The 21,530-nt window shown below is 48.4% G+C and overlaps 3 protein-coding genes across 4 annotated transcripts in view; 1 reads left to right on the top strand and 2 right to left on the bottom strand.

The window, feature by feature from the left end:
* LOC119283601 (disease resistance protein RGA5-like) overlaps positions 1-2,279 on the bottom strand; it is a 29,339-nt gene extending 27,060 nt beyond the window's left edge. Inside the window, exons 1-2 of the mRNA XM_037563078.1 lie at positions 2,269-2,279; positions 15-2,108 (exon numbers count right to left, since the gene is read on the bottom strand). Of these exons, the coding sequence (XP_037418975.1) occupies positions 15-2,108; positions 2,269-2,279 (2,105 nt within the window). The remainder of the gene's footprint in view (positions 1-14; positions 2,109-2,268) is intronic.
* Positions 2,280-2,292: 13 nt separating this feature from the next.
* LOC119283600 (disease resistance protein RGA5-like) lies at positions 2,293-7,428 on the bottom strand. Its single transcript, XM_037563077.1, has 3 exons — positions 7,361-7,428; positions 2,409-3,881; positions 2,293-2,305 (listed from the first exon to the last, which is right to left on the bottom strand). The coding sequence occupies exons 2-3, from the start codon at positions 3,257-3,259 to the stop codon at positions 2,293-2,295; spliced, it is 864 nt and encodes a 287-aa protein (XP_037418974.1). The 5' UTR covers positions 3,260-3,881; positions 7,361-7,428.
* A 194-nt stretch (positions 7,429-7,622) lies between these two features.
* On the top strand, positions 7,623-11,253 carry LOC119286541 (disease resistance protein RGA4-like). Of its 2 annotated transcripts, none has more exons than XM_037565924.1 (3): positions 7,623-7,758; positions 7,884-8,774; positions 9,105-11,253. In XM_037565924.1, exons 2-3 carry the CDS (start codon positions 7,942-7,944, stop codon positions 11,200-11,202), a joined length of 2,931 nt encoding a protein of 976 aa, XP_037421821.1. In that variant the 5' UTR covers positions 7,623-7,758; positions 7,884-7,941; the 3' UTR covers positions 11,203-11,253. The 2 variants fall into 2 exon arrangements, with proteins under 2 accessions (XP_037421821.1, XP_037421820.1); XM_037565923.1 differs by having other exon boundaries at positions 7,629-7,758; positions 7,868-8,774.
* Positions 11,254-21,530: the final 10,277 nt, after the last annotated feature.

Genomic DNA, 21,530 nt, shown 5'->3' with positions numbered 1-21,530 from the left:
TGTTAATAGCCTACCCACTATCAGCAAACTGCTTTGTATCTTCCTCGGTCTCATTTACCCCACGCTGTTTTTGTAGAATTTCATGACATTTTGGTGAGCTGTTAACTTGGGTCCTTGGCTCGTTCTCTTCCTCAACCCAATCTACCCTTTTTACGTTGACGTAACTAGGAAACTTTGAATGCTTGTGAATGGTGTCCTTGAACGCAGACTCTGCAGCACTTCTGTCAGGTCCCTCAGCACCCTCGGCTGCCCCAATTATTCCATCAATCTTCTTCAGGTTTACCAAGTGCTGAATGCCGGCAAGCAAAACATCATACTGCTGTCCTTTGCGGGCATTGAAACCTAGCTTGAGCCTAAGAACATTGGGCAATGCTCCTTCCTGGAAGGCCAGGCACAGTACACCGCACATGTATTTGAAATATTTGAGAGCAGGGAATGACCCATTGTTGAAGATGATGCTTTCTGCAGGGGGTTGTCGGACATACAATGAAAGAACAGTGAGGGCAGGCAATCCTGTGATGCTGTCAATATCATTCCTTCGTAGTTCACGGACCACAAGACTCAAATAGCAAAGTTTGCGAACTACTCCAATATCCTTGGGAACCCTGGAAAACATGCAAATTGGGGGCAACAAATCAAGTCTCTGAAGACCCTGAAGAAAGACAGGAGGAGAGGAAACGCTGCTCAAGACATCATGGTAAATGGCTGTGCTTAAAGCTCCAGGAGCCAGAATGACAGATTTGAGGTTAACAAGCTTGATAACAGAAGAGGCCAAAGCTACCATATTTCTCTTCAGGTGCTCATCAGACTGCACTGTGGAATAGGTGAGATGAAGATATTGCAGGTTCATCAAGCTACCGAGGCTCAGTACATTGTCTTCAGAGTTATTGCCAAGGTCAAAATACTGTAGTGTACGCAGAGATCTGATGCGGCCAATCCCATCAGGTAGATTTCTCTCATCTCGAAGAGATAGATGCAATAAGCCTGGGAGATCAATGATATCCAATGGAACAGAAGATATTCTTGCATTTATTTCCAGTGTTTCCATGTATCGTAGTCCATGCATCTGGGCTGGTAGTTCTACAATCATATTGCATGAAATCTTCAAATATCGGAGGTGAACCAAACTGCAAATTCTTGTGAGGTCGAGATTCGTATGCCCATATTGGTTGCCCCAAAACTCAAGGGTCAGAACTCGCAGCAACTTAAACTCCACATCAGAAGGAAAACATCTGAGAAGTCCAAAAAAGAAAAGTGATCGCGATTGCGACAGTATTACACCTGATGGCTTGGTCGCATATTTGGCACTGCTAAAGTGGAGAGAAAGTCGACGGACCATATTAGAATGTCCTGTGATGGCTTTTGAATAATCTATGGAAGTGATAAAATTCTCTTCTTTGGACTTGAACATAATAAGATCACGTACAGTGTGGTGCATTGTACAGGAATACACCTCATCATTATGGTTAATTTGCTCAGGTTGGATCATTCCCCTGTTGACAAGCTCATAAAAATAGCTATCTGCAATTTCCTCTACCTCTTTTTCTTCCTTTGCAGCAATGAAACCTTCAGATATCCATTGCTTCAACAAATCAACCTTCCACATCGTGTACCCCTCCGGATACATAGTAAGATACAGCAAGCATGTCTTCAAATAATAAGGAAGACTACTGTAGCTAAGGTTTAGTACTTCTTTCAGCATCTCTTCCAAAGTAGGACTTGTACTTAATTTGGAGCATAAACATTTCTGCAGATGATGCCATAGCTCAGAGTTATCCGTCTGACTTGCTAAGAGACCAGCAATACAGATGGTTGCTAGTGGCAAACCACCACACTTTCTAATGATTCTATCTGAAACTTCCTTCAATTGATCAGGACACAGATGTTCAGAGCCAAAAACAATACTGAAGAACAATTCTGCAGAGGCATGGCTGCCAAGGGGTTTCATTTTCAAAATATTATCAGACTGATAACCACAACATTCCAGAGCTACACTGTCAGTTTCTGCTGTTGTCATTATTCTACTGTAATTTTTACCATCTGGAAAAGCGCTTTTAACAATATCCCATGTTGTTGTTTCCCACAGATCATCAATTACTATAAAGTATCTGCAAAATAAATGTATATATAACTATGTATTTTCTGAAATATACTAATGTACACAATGATTGATTAGCATTTTTATTTCTATCACTAAGTAGAAACAAGAAATACAATTAAACAATTATTGTTTTAGTTTCTCCAAACGTTCAAAGAGTTATACCATACATTTGGTCCATCGACTGTGCACATTCACAAAATTCCACTGTGCACAATCATGAGCACTGGGTTTTATGTCTGAGTCTTAGGATAGCTAAATCAATTGATTGCACACACCTCCACGGGACAAAAAAAGGTAAATAAGGTACCTCTTATCTTGGAGATATTTCATGAGATTGCCAATGAGATTTTGCACCTCGCAGAAATAAGAGGGTAACTGACAACACTGAACTTGAGAGAGGATGTCCCCAAGTAGTCTCTTTGTGTCAGACCTTCGCGATGCCCGCACAAAAGCCCAGCAGTCGAACTGCCCTCCAAGCTCACGGTACAGTTGCTTAGCCAGCGTGGTCTTGCCAACCCCTGCAGGTCCATCTATACACACCACTTTCAGTTGTTGATCAGCATCCTCAGTAAGCCACTTGGTAAGCTTAATCTTCAGGTCATCGACACCAACAAGGAAATCCGTCGCATGTCCATATAGGCCTGGAACCCGATTGTGCCCAGTGAACACACGGCTAGAACTCGAGGCACAGTCATCAAGATGATACCTCTCACGCCGTTCACTTGCCTCCAGCACCAGGGTCCTGAGCTCTGCGATCTTGGAAACCCTTGTGCACGGCTTCAACGACTTGAAAAGCCGAGACACCTTGACACGACTGACCCTGTGGCCGCGGACGGGTCTGGTCTTGACGCCATTGCCGGTGTGCCTCAGCATCATGTCGTCAATGCAGTCCTCTATTTCATAGGAAAGTTCACGCACCTCATCCATCCAGTACATTGCCTTCTGGTTGGGGGAATCCGCCATTGACTGCTCCAACAGGCCGGCGCTTAATTCTTCCAAATCTTCCTTGAGGAGCCCGATTCCGTGCTTCAGTGGCTTGGGCAGCCGGTGGTCGGGGTCTAGCAGCGAATGCAGCTTCCTGAGAAGGGGGCCCATGGCACCCAGGGAAGAGCTCATGGGAGCCTCCATGGCGCTCGTGGCGAACAGAGAAGAACTCATCTCTACCTGAAAAATCAAAGCATGGAGAAGAATGACATGTAAGGGCAAGAGCAATGTGATAAGAGAAAAACTAGACACACAAAACCAGTTCTGCTCCAATCTTAGAAAACTGCGTTTTACTTTCAGTTCTCCTTTTACTGAACTGCTCTTTTCAGTGAGCTGATGTATGAGACAGAGACCATTTTGGTTTCATTCTGCTAATGGAACCAGGGAGGAGCCTCCCTGTTCATCCAAAAAAAAAAAGTTTAGCATCGATTGCGGGGCCCATCTGTCAGATCCCGGATGGATCAGCCATGGATTTGAAGTGGATCAAGAACAAGAAATTGGGGAAAAGTATGAAATCACCAAGAACAGTGAGGAACTTGTGTATATGGTGTATGTATGTAAAGGTATTCTTGTATTGATAATAACCAATATTTGGCTGAATAGTTGATCGATACATCTCCTCTAGTTACCACCCCTTATATAGCCTGAGGTTACAGAGAGTAAGTTGAATATAGAAATAATAACAAGGACGGAAATGAATAAACGTTGACAGCGGTAGATCTTCTGCCTTTGGGTTTCCTTTTGATCCTGGCCATTCAATCTGCCATGACACTACAAGTCCTCCTCTGACTAATACCTGACATTCCATCCCTCTTGAAATCACACTTGTCCCCAAGTGTGGTTCTCCCTGGACTGAGTTGAGAGCAGAATGTTGAGCCTCAGGGAGGCATAAATGATATGATCCAAATTGGAGACGTCCAACATATGATTTCAAGATGTTTGAGCTTCTGACACTTCCTTTGTTTCACCGTAGCATAGCATTCCCCTGATTGCATCGCCATGTTGAACAACAATGCCAATGGTGGATCTCTTGGGTCAAATCGCTTGTACACCCATATATATGATACAGATTGTCGCAAGGTTGAACATGAAGAGTTTGTTTCCCAGAATAGTCCACAACCTGTAGGGTTAGAATTGGTATAGTATGGACCTTGTACAATAACAACAATGTTCTTGAGCTCTTGTGCAGAAACCACAATGAACTTGGATTCTTGCCGTGCTGGTTCAAAAGAAGTGGAAGTAGCAACAACCATTATCACAGTCAATGTCTCCATTGAGATTTGATCAGAAGGAAATTTAGGAAACACTCGCTGCTTCAGATGAAAGAGATCTTCATGCGCTATACAATCTTGGTATGAGAAAGTGATGCTCAGTAGGTCTCTTAGAGATATGGGAATCATCTCTCAGTATCCTTGTACAGCCCCATAATTCTTTCCTTTTGTAAAAACTGCACCATGTTCATGTTATGTGCTGGAGTATGCTTCCCTGGAAGATAACTGGCAGTAGCACATGTAGTAAAATTTGTACATACAATGGATTGTACGCCAGTGTCCCATGGTAACACAACAGCTGCATAGATTCCTTTAGTCTGCACTTTCATGTCATTGTACGTCTGAACTGGAGAGCTAGCTTTCAGATTGCTTCTCACAGATCTTGTACAGATGTTGACCAATGGGTACAAGCAATCGACAGACAAAGGCAACAGCGAGGCATCCGACTGTGGTATCTTATTCTCTGTGCTACATCGGGCCATTTGAGTGATCACTTTGCTGCTGATAAGTTCAGAAATAACCTGTCCCGCAGTTCCAACTAGTATCATCGCAGTAATTTTCACTAAATGGTCATGTTCTCCTGGATCCCATGGAAAAAGCCGCTTGACTTGAGATGCAGCATATGACAGCAACAAGAACTCAATATTGATTTCACTTTGATCATAGAAGTCAAACTAAAGAGGTGTTCCTTTGAATTTCCAGTGTGAAATTTTAGTTTTCTCTTTGTTGTACATCTGATTCTCGTGATCAACTATAGCACTAGCACCCGACAGACAAAGATCAACAATACCTCTGATTACTATCCCTTCTTTTTTCCTTGCTGAGTTGGTTACGGCATTTTGGAAAATTGACATGGCACCAAGACATTTTACCAGTAGAAAACAATTCCTTCTTGGGACCAATTAATGGTTGATGTTCCAGTTTCCAGTATTCATTCTGCATCAAAGAATTGATGAACAACATTTTGGCCCAGAGAGTGAAAGAACCATCAATATATAGATCACCAACCCCTGTTGGGTTGCTTGCATCGCTTTCTGTAGTAGCTGCACTTTTGGGCTGCTCTTCCCAAAATTCAAAGGCACAAAACTGGGACTGTTTTAAAGGAAGAACACACTCATCAGTTGTTGCTGCTGTAACATTCTTCAGTCCATTTTTTTCTTCCAACTCTGGATATTCCACTGTGTGTAGCAAAATCATGTTGGAACACACGCCAACGGTAATCAGGGTCGACCGTGTTCCATACAAGTCGTAATACGGTAGGGAATGACCAGTAACATGGCAGTGATATTTCAGTGAAATGAACCACTTGTGGTAGGACTGCTCAGCAGAATATGCATAAACCAATATAACATCATCTTGTACATGGTGTGGCTCAGCTACGGACTGTATGCCAGGGTTCCACGGCAATATAAGATTTGCATTGACTCCTTTATTCTGCACCCTCATGTCATTGTTGACTATTGCATACAATACCTTCTGTACTAGAGGGCTAGCTCTCAAATGGCTGCTACAGACCAGAGGTGGTCGCCATGGTGGTCGTATCTCTGCAGGAAGGAAACCAACGACAAACACCTGGCACACAGGGCTGATAGAAAACCATGATAGTAGCGCCACAAAAGACATGTCCCTCTCTGGGCTGTCCTTGTCGAGGCATTTTTCTATGAAGGCACTTGTCACCATGGACTGTATTGGAACGACAGTGACAGTGGCTTTGAGCGCCGCTGACCTGGGAATGCAGATGGAGTCCTGGGCATCCACGCCAACGGTTCTGGTGGTGTTGATGTTGGTTGATGTACGCACAGAGATGACAGGCATGACCAATGTCGCTGGCGGAGATAGGTGAGCCGTTTTGGTTGTTAACCTTGCCTCCTTCAGATACATAATGTCGCTCAGGCATTCAGTCAAACAGTTGGTGGGCAACATTTTTGAAGCCTGTGTACATGAAAGAGACACTTCACTGGGGATGTCATTCACCACACGAAGGTCACTCCAGTGCGTCCTGATGACGCGGTAAGCAGTAGCAGTGGTGACTGCCGCAGGGGGTCCGGTTGGAGGCGCGGTGATGACGCAGGCAACAGAGGTGGTGGAGATGGTGGTGACTGCAGGAGGCGTTCCGCTCGGATGCGCAGTGATGGAGGTCAAAACACTACTCGAGCATTCAGTCGAACGCCTAGTGGGCGCCAATGCTGAGGTGGTGCCAGTTGCTGCAACGGGAAACCTGCTTGTAGGCGTGGCGACCACGGCGGTGGCATGGGAGGTGGCGGTGGCGGTGGCGATGGGGGCTGCTGCAGCAAGAAGAACTTGAGACAACGCAGATAGCTGATGTCCCAAATCAGCGACTGCCTTCTGGACCTTGCCCACTGCATCACACATCTCATTTAGTTTGTTGAACTGAGAAGACGATGGTGACACTGACCGCGTGGCGGTGGTGACGAGGGCACCGATCTGAGAAGTTGGGTTTGTGGACGAGCGAGGTGAAGTAGCTGCGGTGGCGGCGAAGATCGGACCAAGCAAGGAATCAACGCCATACGAAGAAGCCATCGCACAAACGCTCGATTTGGGAGGGTGGGATTGGGGATTTCACAACACCAGCACAAACCCGAACCAGATCTAGTCAAAATACCAAGGAAGCAGAGGCTCTGAATACCATTTGTCAGATCCCGGATGGATCAGCCATGGATTTGAAGTGGATCAAGAACAAGAAATTGGGGAAAAGTATGAAATCACCAAGAACAGTGAGGAACTTGTGTATATGGTGTATGTATGTAAAGGTATTCTTGTATTGATAATAACCAATATTTGGCTGAATAGTTGATCGATACATCTCCTCTAGTTACCACCCCTTATATAGCCTGAGGTTACAGAGAGTAAGTTGAATATAGAAATAATAACAAGGACGGAAATGAATAAACGTTGACAGCGGTAGATCTTCTGCCTTTGGGTTTCCTTTTGATCCTGGCCATTCAATCTGCCATGACACTACAAGTCCTCCTCTGACTAATACCTGACACCATCGGTCAGAATAGCCTTTTCTCCGCATCGCCACCGAAATCCCCTCTTCCTCCCAGCAATTCAGAAATCCCCAAATCGATGTAGCCGGGAGCGGGATAGGGACTACAGCCGGCGCGGGCCTCGTCGACGGCTTCTGCGGCAGCGCTACAGCGAGGGGAGGGCCGGTGAGGGTGAGGGTGAGGGCGAGGGCGAAGGCGAGGCTGCTGCTCTGTATGGGTGGAAATGATGCACGGCGGCCAGACCAAGAGCAGCCGCTGGCATCGGTTTGGAGCTAAGCTAGGGTTGATGCGGTTGCCGGACAGAGGAGGAGGCACCGCCGCAGCGGTAGAATACGACGGAGGAGGAGGAGAAACTCCGCCCACGGTGACGGAACGAGTCCACGATAGAAAGGTTGGGAGATATTTTGGGCTGTCGACAAACCGGCGGGGCCCACCTCCCGAGTCTAGTCCTCTTTTCTCCTCGCTCCCCTTTCTCCAATCTTCTCCACTAATATTTGCAGGATAATCTCCCCACAGTTCAGCTGCTCTTCCCTCCCCACATTCTCGGCCAGGGAGCTGGGTGGAGGAGACGGCGATGGAGGCGGCTCTTCTGGGCGGATTCATCAAGGTCATCCTGCCGAGGCTCTTCTCTCTCATCGACGACAAGTACAAGCTGCACAGGGGCGTCAAGAGCGACGTCAAGTTCCTCGTGAAGGAGCTCCGCATGATCGTCGGCGCCATCGACGACGACGAGCTCTCAGACACCTCCGCCGCCGCGCGCCTGTCGATCCAGGACCTGCGCGAGCTGGCCCATGGCATAGAGGACTGCATCGACGGCCTCATGTATCGCGCCACCTGGGAGCAGCAGGCGTCCTTCCTCCGCCGGAGCGTTCGGCTTCGGCCCCCCAAGGCGCTCAAGACCAGTGCGCAGCTCGCTCGGGAGATGCAGCGGCTCAGGCAGATGGCGAGGGAAGCGCACGAGCGGAAGCAGAGGTACGCGGCCGACTTCCCGGCCGGCGGCCAGCCCTCCTCCTCTGCCACCCCGCCGGTGGACGAGTCGCCCTCCTCCCCGTCCGATCCGCGCATCCTTGACGCGGATCTGGTCGGCGTCGACGAGCCCATCGCGGAGCTGCTGGAGCAGCTGGCTGAGGTGCAGCCGAGCCGGCTGAAGGTGATCGCCGTCGTCGGGTTTTGCGGCTTGGGGAAGACCGCCCTCGCCGCGGAAGTGTACAACAGAGAAACCCGCAGCGAGAGATTTGAGAGGCACGCGTGGGTTTATGCGGCGCTGAAGAGCCCGCGGGAGGTGCTAGCGGACCTGCTCCGGAAACTTAGCTCCGACGCCCCTTCTTGCCAGGGGAAAAGTGTACTGGAGACCTCCGATGTCGGCCAACTCTGCGCAGAACTCAAACAACAGTTGGTGAAGAAGAGGTAATCGACTTCCGGCTTTGCCTGATTCATTTCGCCTTTGCACCTATAATTTCAAGAAACATCTCTCTGTTTTATCTGCCCACAGATGCACCGCCAGTATGGTATTTTCCTGCTATTTAGCTTGAGGGAAAACTAAACGAAATGTGATCCAAATTTTAATGATCAGCAGCCCAATTTGTGATGGTATAAATGATAAAAGAGTTCTCAATTTGTTGGTCCAAACCCCAAAAAACAATGGATGGAGACAAATCCTACCAATGAGCGGTATAAATGGAAGGTTGTATTTTTTGCTTCTGTATTACTTATTTTTCTTCATGATCTGTCTTTCAGGTATTTCATTGTGATCGATGACATTCGAACAGAAGATCAATGGAAAACCATCAAATCTGCCTTGCCAGCAGATAAGGATATTAGCAGCAGAATACTGGTGACGACTACTATTCAGTCAGTAGCTAATGCCTGCAGTTCTAGTAATGGCTATGTTCACAAAATGAGCAGACTTGATAAAATATGCTCAAAACAGTTGTTGACCAAGAAAGCTTGTCCGGACAAATATTCATGTTACAAGCAGCCTGATCCAGCAGAAGTTTTGAAGAAATGTGATGGCCAGCCACTTGCGCTGGTGACAATAGGTGAATTCTTGCAAGCAAAGGGTTGGCCAACAGGACCTAGCTGTGAAGACGTCTGCACCCAGATAGGTTATCACCTGGAGAATGACAAGAGCTTCGAAAAAATGCGACGTGTGCTGATTCATAACTACACCACTCTGCCTAGCCATGCTCTCAAAGCCTGCTTGCTATATTTTGGTATGTTCCCAAGTAATCGTCCCATCAGGAAGAAAAGTCTTTTGAGACGATGGCTTGCTGAGGGATTTGTGGAACCGCAACCTTCGCCGAGCTCCCCTGATCCCATAGCTGCTTTCAATGCCCTCATGGACCGAAACATCATTGAGCCAATCAACTTGAGCAACAATGATAATGTGAAGACTTGTCAAACATATGGCATGATGCGTGAGTTCATTTTGCACATGTCCGTCTCTCAGAACTTCGTTACTTTGTTTTGCAATGACAAGATAGAGCCCAAATACGTTCGTCGGCTTTCTCTCCATGAGAGCTCTGCTACAGATGCTGACAGTTTCAGCAATGTTGATTTATCACTTGTCCGGTCCCTAGCAATCTTCGGGAAGGCAAGTCAAACTGTATTGGACCTCAGCAAGTACCATCTTCTGCGAGTATTGGATCTTGAAAAATGTGAGGAGTTGAAGGATGATCATGTCAAAGACATATGCAACCTGCTGCTTCTAAAATATCTGAGCCTTGGGGCTGGTGTTACCACAATTCCAAGAGATATTGTTAAACTGAAACATTTGGTATCACTTGATGTAAGGAGAACAAAGGTACATATACTGCATGTAGAAGTCTTCCAGTTGCCGTCTTTAATTCACTTATTTGGGAAGTTTAAGCTTCCAGATATAGTCAAGCCAAAAAGTGAAGTACATGAGTTTCTCTCCAAAGGAAAAAGTAACTTGGAAACACTAGCAGGATTTATTACCGACAGAAGTGGAGGGTTCCTGCATCTTATGGGTTATATGAATAAACTGAGTAAGCTGAAGATTTTGTGTGAGTCGCCTGCAGGCTGCGCTGACCGAACCGATCTTAAGGAGGCCATTCAGCAGTTCATTGAGGATGAAAAGCAAGCAAATATTGGTTCTCGCTCTTTATCGCTTCATTTCAGCAAATGCTGTGAAGAGCTCCTGAATTCCTTAAAAGGACCCTGCTACCTCAGCTCACTGAAATTGCACGGTGACTTGGCTGCACTGCCTCAGTTTGTTGTTTCACTTCGGGGCCTCAAGGAGTTATGCCTTTCGTCTACCAAATTGACGACAGGTGTTCTTGAAGCTTTGAGTAATTTGAGCTACCTCCAGTACTTGAAACTGGTTGCTCATGACCTTGACAAGTTCATCGTAAGAGACCAGGCGTTCTGCAGGCTTCTACGCCTTTCTTTGGAGCTGCAATGTCCAACTTTCCCTACAATAGAAGAAGGGGCTCTGCCATTCCTTGTCACACTCCAGCTGCTCTGTAAAGATCTGCATGGCCTTTCTGACCTCAAAATAGAATATCTCAAACATCTCAAAGAGGTCACTCTTGACCCTAGAGTCACTCCAACAACAAGAAGAACATGGGAGAAGGCTGCTAGGGAGCATCCGAACAGGCCAAAGGTTTTGCTGCTCAAATCTGTTGATGCAGCACAAAGTGAGATTGCAGACTACACTATAGCGTCAGAGCCAACTGAATGTGCCATTCAAGAATCTAGTATTCCAGCACTACTTAACCAGGGGCTGGTGGCATCATCATCTGTAATGAGTAAACAGAGCACTTCTGTTTTGAGCAATATGGGGCTCTCAGAGGTTTCTTCTGCTTTAACATGATTTGGCGACCTCGACGATGGGTAGCTTTTCCTATAAAGGGCGCTTTTATTATCTGAAATGTAGCATCAAGCGGATATAAATCATTATGAGTGACACTCGCCCTCTGCATAACTAAGTTGCACACAGCCAATCCCGGGAAGTCTGGTAAAAAAAATGAAACTAAACCGGCAAAACGGCAACAGTAGTCTTATAGACTGACACTATGCCTATGTCGAAACTGTTGGTGGATCAATCCGGAGGTTATGCCGCCACCATGTTGAAAAAATACCTCCGTAGCCACCTGCTCCAACCTCGTACAGACCGCTTTGAACAGCGGTTGGTACTTCACTTGTTGTAGCGTAGACCACATAGAAAACGAGTGCGTACATCGAAAATAATCTGTAGAAGAGAAGCATTTTTGTCATTAGAAATGAAATCATTTCTGCATAATCAAAGCGACGATGGGTAGCTGGTTGCGAAAGATGATTGGCGATAAGCTTTTGCCGGGCCTTAGAGGAGAGCTTCATCAGAGCGTGACTATCAGGTCAGATGACCAGAATAAAATTAGATAAATCCTACAATAAACCATTTTTATCAGAAGATAGTTGGCGTTTAATCAATGTTCTAAGAGCATCTACAGCCTGACTAATCAAATTTGACCCTGACTACGGACAGTGACCGGCCATCCCTCGTCTCTCTGCTTCCACAACTGTCCATCTCATATTTCGCCTCTTAAATCCATACAGTTCATGCAACTTGATCAACATTATCTTAGATAAAACTTCAACATAGTAATAGCAAACATTTTAGCCAAAATAAAATTAGATAGATAGCTTAGTTGCGGAGAGATGGCGCCGGATTTCACCATTTTCTCGCCGAGCTCCCCTTGGAGTCTCCAAAGCGTCGTTAGTAGTCTTCGGCGCACTTGTTGGCGGTTAGAGAGGAGTCATCACTAGCTAGTCGCACCACTGTCCAACAAGGAGGAGGAGAGGATCCTGGCCCTTGGCGAGGCTGGCGGCTCTTGCCGCGGCGGCCACCTTCTCCTTCGCAAGGCGCTCCGACTCCATGATGCCAGCCGAAGTGCCTTGGCATTTTTGTGGCGGCACCTCCTCGCGTCCGTCTCCTCTAAGGCCAACGCATGGTGGGTGACATCGCGAAAAAGGTTGCCCTCGGGCTCAACGGTCACGAATATGCACGAGCACAGTCAAAGTAGCTAGGACTGGCTTCTGTCGTCTTCTACGCGGCTCGTCGCCTCGCGCCACGAGAAGCCTGCTTCTTCGATTCGCGCATACTTCGCCACGGGCTCGACGGTGCGAGGACGAAAACCCAGCGCCATCCGAGAGGAGCAGGGACCAGCAGGAACGGCCACAGAGCGCGGACAAGGGTGGACCTACCTTGCTGGCAACCTGGGACGATGCAAAAGCTCAAGCTCCCGCACATATCCATCCACATATGGCGGAGGGCGATGCAGAGCGTGTACTCCTCATCGCCCAGAGCATCGCTTGAATCCTCCCTAAGAAGCACGCGTCCCAATCGACAAGGTCTGCCATGATATCAGATTCGCTGCCAGAGCCGGCAATGGTGGCGTGGGGAAAGGAAGGGACGAGGGGGGACAAGACGGGTGTGCGGTGGGAGCGGAGAGGGTGAGTGTGTGAGCTAGGGTTTGGTTTCGAGTGGGGATCCGGTGGGATTTTTATGAGGACTCGGTGGGGACGAGGTGTGCTAGTGTGGGCCAGACCAACATGACAGCCGTGTCTGGTCCTTCTCATATACTCCATCTTATATATGGGCTGAGTTTGAGGGGTATCGGACAGTTTGGACATTTGAACTGGACATAGAAAGGCCGGTTGGATGACAGTTTTTTAATCGGACGATGAACAGGCTGCTCATCCCAACATTTAGGTAGGTCTAAATGGATCTGATCGAATGTAGATAAATGAATATGGTCTGTGGGCATACAGTTGCACATGAAAGGATGGTTGCACGCGACCGGTTGGCATGCGCTCATACATGTGCATGTATGCAATTGCAATTGCATGCAACCGATGGACATGCAGTTGAGCCATGTCGGTTGTGCGCAATTGTAATTGCACGCGGGTGGCGGCTTCAGGAATTTGCAACCGGATATTCATACATATTTATTTTGTCAAAATCATTGTTATTTTTCGAAGGTTGTCACTATTTTGCCAAAATTAACACTGTTTTATAAAAATCATGGGTATTCACATGAAGACCCAAAAATACCCCTAGCACCGCCCCTAGCGATGCATATGCATTTGTGCAAAGATGTGCAACTACGGGTGCACACACGTTCGGGTTTTTTTTAAATCGGGTGCGCATGTCCGATGAAAAGTACAAAAGTAAAAGAAAAAATCATTAAGAAAAAAAGGAAAAGATCACACGAACCTTCACGTAAAACCAAATTGCTTAGGAGCCAGATGATCATTTGGTAATTCTCATATCTAAATGAGAAGGCAAATCCGAGGAAAATATAATAATGAAAAAATAGAAAACTGGTCCAGAGATTGTCAAGCGTGTACTGGATCAATTTGTTGTACCAAAACCATTTCTATCCAAACCGGAATATGATTGTAACTAGTAGAATGCTCGTGTGTTGCTACGGGCAAAAACCGAATGTCCGTGCGTTGCCACGTAATAATAATAATAATAATAATAATAATAATAATAATAATAATAATAATATAGATATATTGATCAAATTATTCTTTTAATTCAGAAAAATGTGTTAAGCAAGGTGGCATCTGATTTTCTTCATACAACGACAAATAAAGACTCTTCCACTTGTTTCCTTCTCGGTAGGCTTTGTGTCTCCTTAACCAACCAAATCATTCATTAACTGGATATATGTCGTCCACGATTAAATAGTATTAGGCCATGTACGGAGTACCTCTACCCCACAACTCCACTTCAGGAGCAGGTGGGGTTACAGTTGAAAAACACGGAGCGAAAAACGTGGAGCGCCTGCTTCCTGGCTCTGCAGCTCTCGGGATTTTGCGGAGCTGGTAGGATTCCGAACAAGCTCTTAGTATCACTCAACTTGACACGTCCATGGGTGTCACTATTATAAGGTACACAAAGCTTGAAAATTCCTTGGGCGGGCGGTCTATGCTGTGGCGGCGCGTCATCCGGCTTTGGATTGGCGGCGGCGTCGAGGACCTGGTGGACTGCTTAGCGGCACCTCCGGTCAGATCTAATATGGTCGGTGCAGCCTGATGAAGCTATGTACCTAGGGTTGGGTCATGAATCTGTCCAGCGTACCCTCCCCAAGGACATCTTTACAAAGAATCAGAAGCAATCGAAGAGAAATCATCATCCACTCGACCGTGGAGATGCGCTCACTCGACTACCTTGAAGACACTCGACCAGCAGAAGATGAGGAACCCTCCACTCTGCAACAGTTAAGACTTAAACCATAGCATTATGAGCATTTATGACATTTACTGTAGACGTTACATGTAACGCCTTTCCTTTATGAGCATTGAACTCTGTGTAACGGAGGGAAGCCGGGGTCCTGGCGCACTCTATATAAGCCACCTCCCTCCTCTGGGACAAGGGTTCGCACTTTTGTAAACACACACACACGTATAATCCAGTCGACCGCCTCAGGGCACCGAGACGTAGGGCTGTTACTTCCTCCGAGAAGGGCCTGAACTCGTAAAACTCGTGCGTACAACTACTCCATAGCTAGGATCTTGCCTCCTCATACCTACCCCCCATTCTACTGTCAGTCTTAGATCCACGACAGTTGGCGCCCACCGTGGGGCAGGTGTCTTAGCGACTTGTTGGAGAAGTTGCAGTTTTTCCGATCCCCGTCATCATGGTTCCAGGCGGAGGTTTGGCTGAGGGCCGCGAGATCCGTCTCGGTGCGCTCGTGTTTGTCGCCGACGACTCCGCTTGGCTTCAGGAGGCACCACTCGACGTCGATGCGCTCCCCGCCTGTGGGGCGACGCACTTTCACGCGTGCGTCCACGGCGTCCTCCTGCGGCAACTGTCGACCCAGTACCAGTCGACTCCTACGGCTTTCCCCCTCCCTGCGACCCGCCGGAACAAGCGCACCGGCCGGTCGAGGGTTCAACGGTGGGTGAAGCATGCGGTGGCCCGCCAGTCGGCCACCCCTCAAATCGCGGCGCTCGAGCCCGACGAGTCTCTCTACGGCCTGTTCGACCTGTCGACTGGCTCCATAGAGACTGCATCCGAGTGCGGCAGCAATGACTCGACAGCGGAAGTCCTGATGGTCAATGGACCACGCGGTCCTCCTGGCTTCGATCGTGAAGACAGAGGTGACGGGAACGGCGATCCATCGCACGTTCACGAGGAGTACCGCCCCGAGCCTCTCTCCTCGCAGCAGAGAGAAGAACTTCGTCGCCGAAACATGGATGCCCTGCATCCTCCTATCGTTGGAGAAACGCCCGAGGCCCAGGCCTTGGAACGGGCTCACTTGGCCAATCTGGCTGAGAGCACTTGGCTGGAGAACCTACAGCATGCACTCGATGATCGCGCTCGTCAACGTGCTCATGAGTCCAGCCGACGTCAACTTTTTCCACCTCCAGCTCAGGTATACCGAACACCGGTCCAAAACCTAGCAGCCGCGGCCCGGATAGCAGAGTCAATTCAACCTTCCCAGTCAGAAGCTGGTCGAGGTCTGGCTCAGATTAGGGCCTTGCTCCGGGCAGCAGGAGAGTAGAATACGACCGTGTCTCAGTCGCGGGATAGGATCCATAGCAGATCTGTGGTTGCAGATACGGTCCAGTCGGCCCATAGCCCGAGATCGCCCCCGAGGCGTGAGGGACGTGGAGAGCGGCGTGATCAGTACAAAAATCAGGAGCAGTATGATCGTCAAGCCGATCGTGATGGTCGCCATCGAGTGCCCATGCCTCCTCCAAGGAGTGGGTCATACGTGCCGCGGCCACATGAAGACAAGCGCCCTAACAGCGTCAGAAGAGGTATTCCAGTCGACCCCAGGGAACCAGGCTTTGATGCGAGATCTATTCTCGTACAAGGCTTGGTTGACAGAAATAGAGCTCACCGAGATGGCCATGACAGAGGCCCGCAAACCAGCAATAGGGTGCATGTCTCTGGCCCAGAGTGCTTCAGCAGAGCTATCAGAGCTGCAGTGATTCCCCCCAACTTCAGGTTGGCGACTGGAGTTAGTAAGTTCACCGGAGAGTCCAAGCCTGACACCTGGCTCGAAGACTACCGAGTGGCTGTCCAGATTGGTGGCGGAAATGATGAGGTGGCCATGAAACACCTTCCTCTGATGTTGGAGGGCTCGGCTAGGGCGTGGCTGAATCAGTTGGCGCCTGGCAGTATCTATACTTGGGAAGATCTCGCCCGAGTGTTTGTCAGAACATTTGAGGGTACTTGCAAGCGGCCAGCAGGTTTGACGGAATTACAGTGTTGCATCCAGAAACCGAATGAAACTTTGAGAGATTATATCCAGAGGTGGATCACCCTGCACCACACGGTGAAAGATGTGTCTGATCATCAGGCAATTTGTGCTTTCAAGGAAGGCGTCAGGTACCGAGAGTTGAATCTGAAATTCGGTCGGACAGGGAACATGACTTTGACTCGGATGATGGAAATCGCCACCAAGTATGCCAATGGTGAAGAGGAGGAGCGACTGCGGAGCGGCAAGCACAAGGCAGTCGCCCATGAAGCCAGAGGAGGAAACTCCAGTCGGAAACAAAAACGCAAGGCCGAACCAGCTGCTCCGGGTGAGGCCTTGGCTGTGGTTCAAGGAAAGTTCAAGGGGAAGCCCAAAGGGCCGTGGAACCCCAAGAAAGTAAAAGATCAAGATGGAAATGATGCGTTGGATCTGCCGTGCCATATCCACACCAAAAAAGACGAAGAAGGTAATTTCATTTACCCGAAGCATACCACTCGACAGTGTCGGCTCCTGATCCAGCAGTTCCGAGAGAAACAATCCAAGGAAAAGGAGAAGGAGGCAGACAAGGCTGAGAGTGAAGGGGAAGATGATGATGGTTATCCTCACGTGAATTCCACTCTGATGATTTTTGCTGATGTTGAAAACAAGAGTCGATTGAAAGTCATCAACAGAGAAGTGAACATGGTCGCTTCGGCGACACCCAATTACTTGAAATGGTCGCAGACTGCCATTACGTTCGACCAGTCTGATCACCCAGCGCACATCGCCACCCCTGGGAGGCAAGCGCTGGTGGTCGACCCGGTGGTCGAAGGCACTCGACTGACAAAGGTCCTGATGGACGGTGGCAGTGGCCTGAACATTCTGTACGCAGAAAAATTGAAAGGAATGGGCATTCCGATGTCCAGACTCAGTGAAAGCCGCATGAGTTTCCATGGGGTCATCCCAGGCAAGAAGGTTGTGTCCCTCGGTCAGATTGCACTCGACGTGTTTTTCGGTGATGCCAAAAATTACCGCAAAGAGAAGTTGACGTTTGAAGTCGTGGATTTTCAGAGTGCGTATCATGCAATTCTGGGCAGGCCAGCTTATGCACGGTTCATGGCTCGACCTTGTTACGTGTACCTCAAACTGAATATGCCTGGTCCCAGAGGGGTGATCACTATCTCTGGTAATCAGAAAAAGGCAGAAGAGTGTTTCCAGAAGGGCTCAAAGATCACCGATGCCCAGATGGCCGTGGCAGAATTGCAAGAATACCAGAAAAATGCTGACCCAAGTGACTTGTTGCGAGCCAAGAAGCCAGCCACGGATTCAGCATTCAAGTCGTCTGGCGAGACGAAGTCTGTTCACATTCACCCGACAGACCCCAATGCGGCTCCGACCCACATTTCGACCACACTCGACTCCAAATAGGAAGAAGCGCCCATCCAGTTCCTTCGTGAGAACTGGGACATCTTTGCATGGAGGCCTTCTGACATGCCAGGTGTTCCCAGGGGACTGGCTGAGCATCGTTTGTGAGTCGACCCGAAAGTGAAACCAGTCAAAGAGCATCTTCGGCGGTCCGCCATCCAGAAAAGAAAAGCAATCGGTGAAGAGGTGGCTCAGCTTTTGGCAGCTGAGTTTATCCGAGAGATTTACCACTCCGAGTGGTTAGCCAATGTTGTCATGGTCCCAAAGAAAGATGACTCACTCCGCATGTGCATCGATTTCAAGCATATCAATCGGGCCTGCCCGAAAGATCACTTCCCTCTCCCTCGCATCGATCAGATAGTCGACTCGACTGCTGGGTGCGAGCGTTTGTCCTTTTTGGATGCCTACTCCGGGTACCACCAGATCCGTCTGTACGGACCCGATGAAATAAAGACAGCTTTTATCACCCCATTCGGGTGCTTCTGTTATGTCACAATGCCATTCGGCTTGAAGAACGCCGGAGCCACATTTATGCGAATGATTCAGAAGTGCCTGCTCACTCAGATCAGTCGGAATGTGGAAGCATACATGGATGACATTGTGGTCAAGTCACGTAAAGGTTCTGACCTGCTAACCGACCTCGCCCTAACCTTTGCCAACCTCAGAAGGTATGATATCAAGCTCAATCCATCAAAGTGCACGTTTGGAGTTCCAGGCAGAAAGTTACTCGGTTTTCTTGTTTCCGAACGAGGAATCGATGCTAACCCAGAGAAAGTAGGCGCTATACTTCGGATGAAACGCCCCGTGCATGTGCATGATGTCCAGAAGCTTACTGGTTGCTTGGCCGCCCTAAGTCGATTCATTTCTCGCCTCGGTGAAAAGGCCCTGCCTCTTTACCGACTGATGAAGAAATCAGATGCGTTCGAGTGGACTCCAGAAGCTGATACAACATTTGCAGAGCTAAGAGCCCTACTTTCCACCCAGCCGGTGCTTGCTGCTCCAATCAGCAAAGAGCCTCTTTTGCTTTATATAGCAGCCACTGGACAAGTTGTCAGTACAGTACTTACGGTCGAGCGGGAAGAAGGAAAAGCGTACAAAGTTCAATGCCCAGTTTATTATATTTCTGAAGTCCTTACCCCGTCAAAGCAGAGATATCCTCACTATCAGAAGCTTGTCTATGGAATTTACATGACCACAAAGAAGGTTGCACACTACTTCTCAGATCACTCTGCTACAGTCGTAAGTGACGCTCTATTGTCAGAGATTCTGCACAACAGGGATGCAACTGGTCGAGTGGCAAAATGGGCAATTGAACTCCTTCCCTTGGATATCAAGTTTGAGGCAAAGAAAGCTATCAAGTCCCAAGCAATAGCAGATTTCCTCGCCGAGTGGATTGAACAGCAACTGCCGACTCAAGTTCACTCGGAGACTGGACCATGTTCTTTGACGGATCCAAGATGTTGAACGGTTCTGTTGCTGGAGTAGTTCTGGTATCCCCCCGAGGAGACAAGCTCAGATATGTCCTCCAGATTCACTTTGATTCCTCTAACAATGAAGCAGAGTATGAAGCACTCCTGTATGGGTTGCGCATGGCCATCTCACTCGGCGTCCGTCGCCTCATGGTCTATGGCGACTCAGATTTGGTAGTTAATCAAGTGATGAAGGAGTGGGACGTCAGAAGCCCAGCCATGACTGGTTACTGCAACACGGTGAGAAATCTTGAGAGGAAGTTTGAGGGGTTAGAACTCCACCACATCCCCCGATTGAAAAATCAAGCAGCCGATGAATTGGCAAAGATAGGTTCCAAGAGAGAGGCCATTCCCAGCAATGTGTTCTTGGAGCATATTCACACGCCGACAGTTCAGGAAGACCCTTTCATTGAAGAGCCCCCATAACCCAAGAGCGCCACGGATCCGACTGAAGTCGAGGTCCCAGCTGTGGTCGACCTAATCATGGAGGTTCTGGCCATTACTCCCGACTGGACGGTGCCCTACATTGCGTACATCCTCAGGAAAGAGCTCCCAGAGGATGAAGAAGAAGCTCGACAGATCGTCCACCGATCTAAAGCTTTTACTGTGATAAGAGGGCAGCTGTTTAGAGAAAGTTGTGACTGGAGTCAGTCAGAAGTGCATAACACTAGAAGAAGGTTGAATGATCCTCAATGACATCCACTCGGGGACCTGTGGTCACCATGCGTCCTCTCGGGCCATCGTGGCTAAAGCATACCGAGCTGGATTCTATTGGCCACGAGCAAATGAGATGGCGAAAGATATAGTCGACAGATGTGAAGGCTGTCAATTTTACTCCAATATGTCTCACAAGCCAGCGTCAGCCCTGAAGAACACCCCCCTCGTCTAGCCCTTCGCTGTTTGGGGACTGGATATGGTTGGACCGCTGAGGACCGGCAGAAGCGGATTCACTCACGTGCTCGTTGCAGTCGACAAGTTTACCAAATGGATCGAAGCCAAACCCATCAAGAACCTTGACGCTAGCACCGCTGTCAGTTTTATCAGAGAATTGACGTTTCGATATGGAGTCCCACACAACATCATCACGGACAACAGATCGAACTTCGATTCTGATGAGTTCAGAATTTTCTGCGCCTCTCAGGGCACTCGAGTCGACTATGCTTCTGTTGCTCACCCCCAGTCGAACGAACAAGCAGAAAGAGCCAATGGCCTAATTCTCAAAGGACTGAAGCCCCGACTGATGCGTGATCTCAAACACGCAATAGGTGCTTGGGTTGATGAACTTCCGTCAGTTCTGTGGGGTTTAAGGACAACTCCTAATCGGTCGACTGGAAGAACTCCTTTCTTCTTAGTCTATGGAGCCGAAGCTGTCCTGCCAAGTGACTTGCTCCACAATGCACCCCGAGTTGAACTCTTCTCCGAAGCAGAAGCAGAGCAGGCCCGGCAAGATTCAGTCGATCTCTTAGAGGAGGAAAGAGAGATGGCCTTGATCCGCTCGACCATTTATTAGCAAGATTTGCGTCGATTCCACACCAGGAATGTGAGGGGTCGGGCCTTTCAAGAAGGAGACTTGGTTCTTCGAGTGGATCAGCAGAAACCACACAAGCTCGCTCCAACTTGGGAAGGCCCCTTCATCGTCACCAAAGTTCTCCACAACGGAGCATACCATCTTTACAGTATCGAGCATTAGAAAGACGAGCCACGGGCTTGGAACGCGGAGCTGCTCCGCCCCTTTTGTACTTAAACACTTGTTCAAATAAAATGTAATAAGCAACACCTTTTGTAATTCATTTATCAAAGATGAGAGCTTACGGTTCTCTCATTCGATTGTGTTGTTCTTATTTACTCCTGAAATCCCCCAGTGGGTGGGCTTAGTCACAAATCCATTCCGCCTAAGTTCGAAAAAATCCCACCGAGTGGAGAGCAGTCCTCCCACTCGGGGGCTTAGCTGCAGTCGAGCACTCGCCTAAGTTCTCTCACTAAGAGGCTTAACGGCAGTCCAGCACTCGCCTAAGTTTGAAAAAATCCTACCGAGTGGAGAGCAATCCTCCCACTCGGGGGCTTAGCTG

This window comes from Triticum dicoccoides, chromosome 4A (genome assembly GCF_002162155.2).
Source record: "Triticum dicoccoides isolate Atlit2015 ecotype Zavitan chromosome 4A, WEW_v2.0, whole genome shotgun sequence".
NCBI lineage: Eukaryota > Viridiplantae > Streptophyta > Magnoliopsida > Poales > Poaceae > Triticum > Triticum dicoccoides.
The sequence above is the reverse complement of the archived record's forward strand: the minus strand, read 5'-3'. Positions and strand labels throughout refer to the sequence as shown.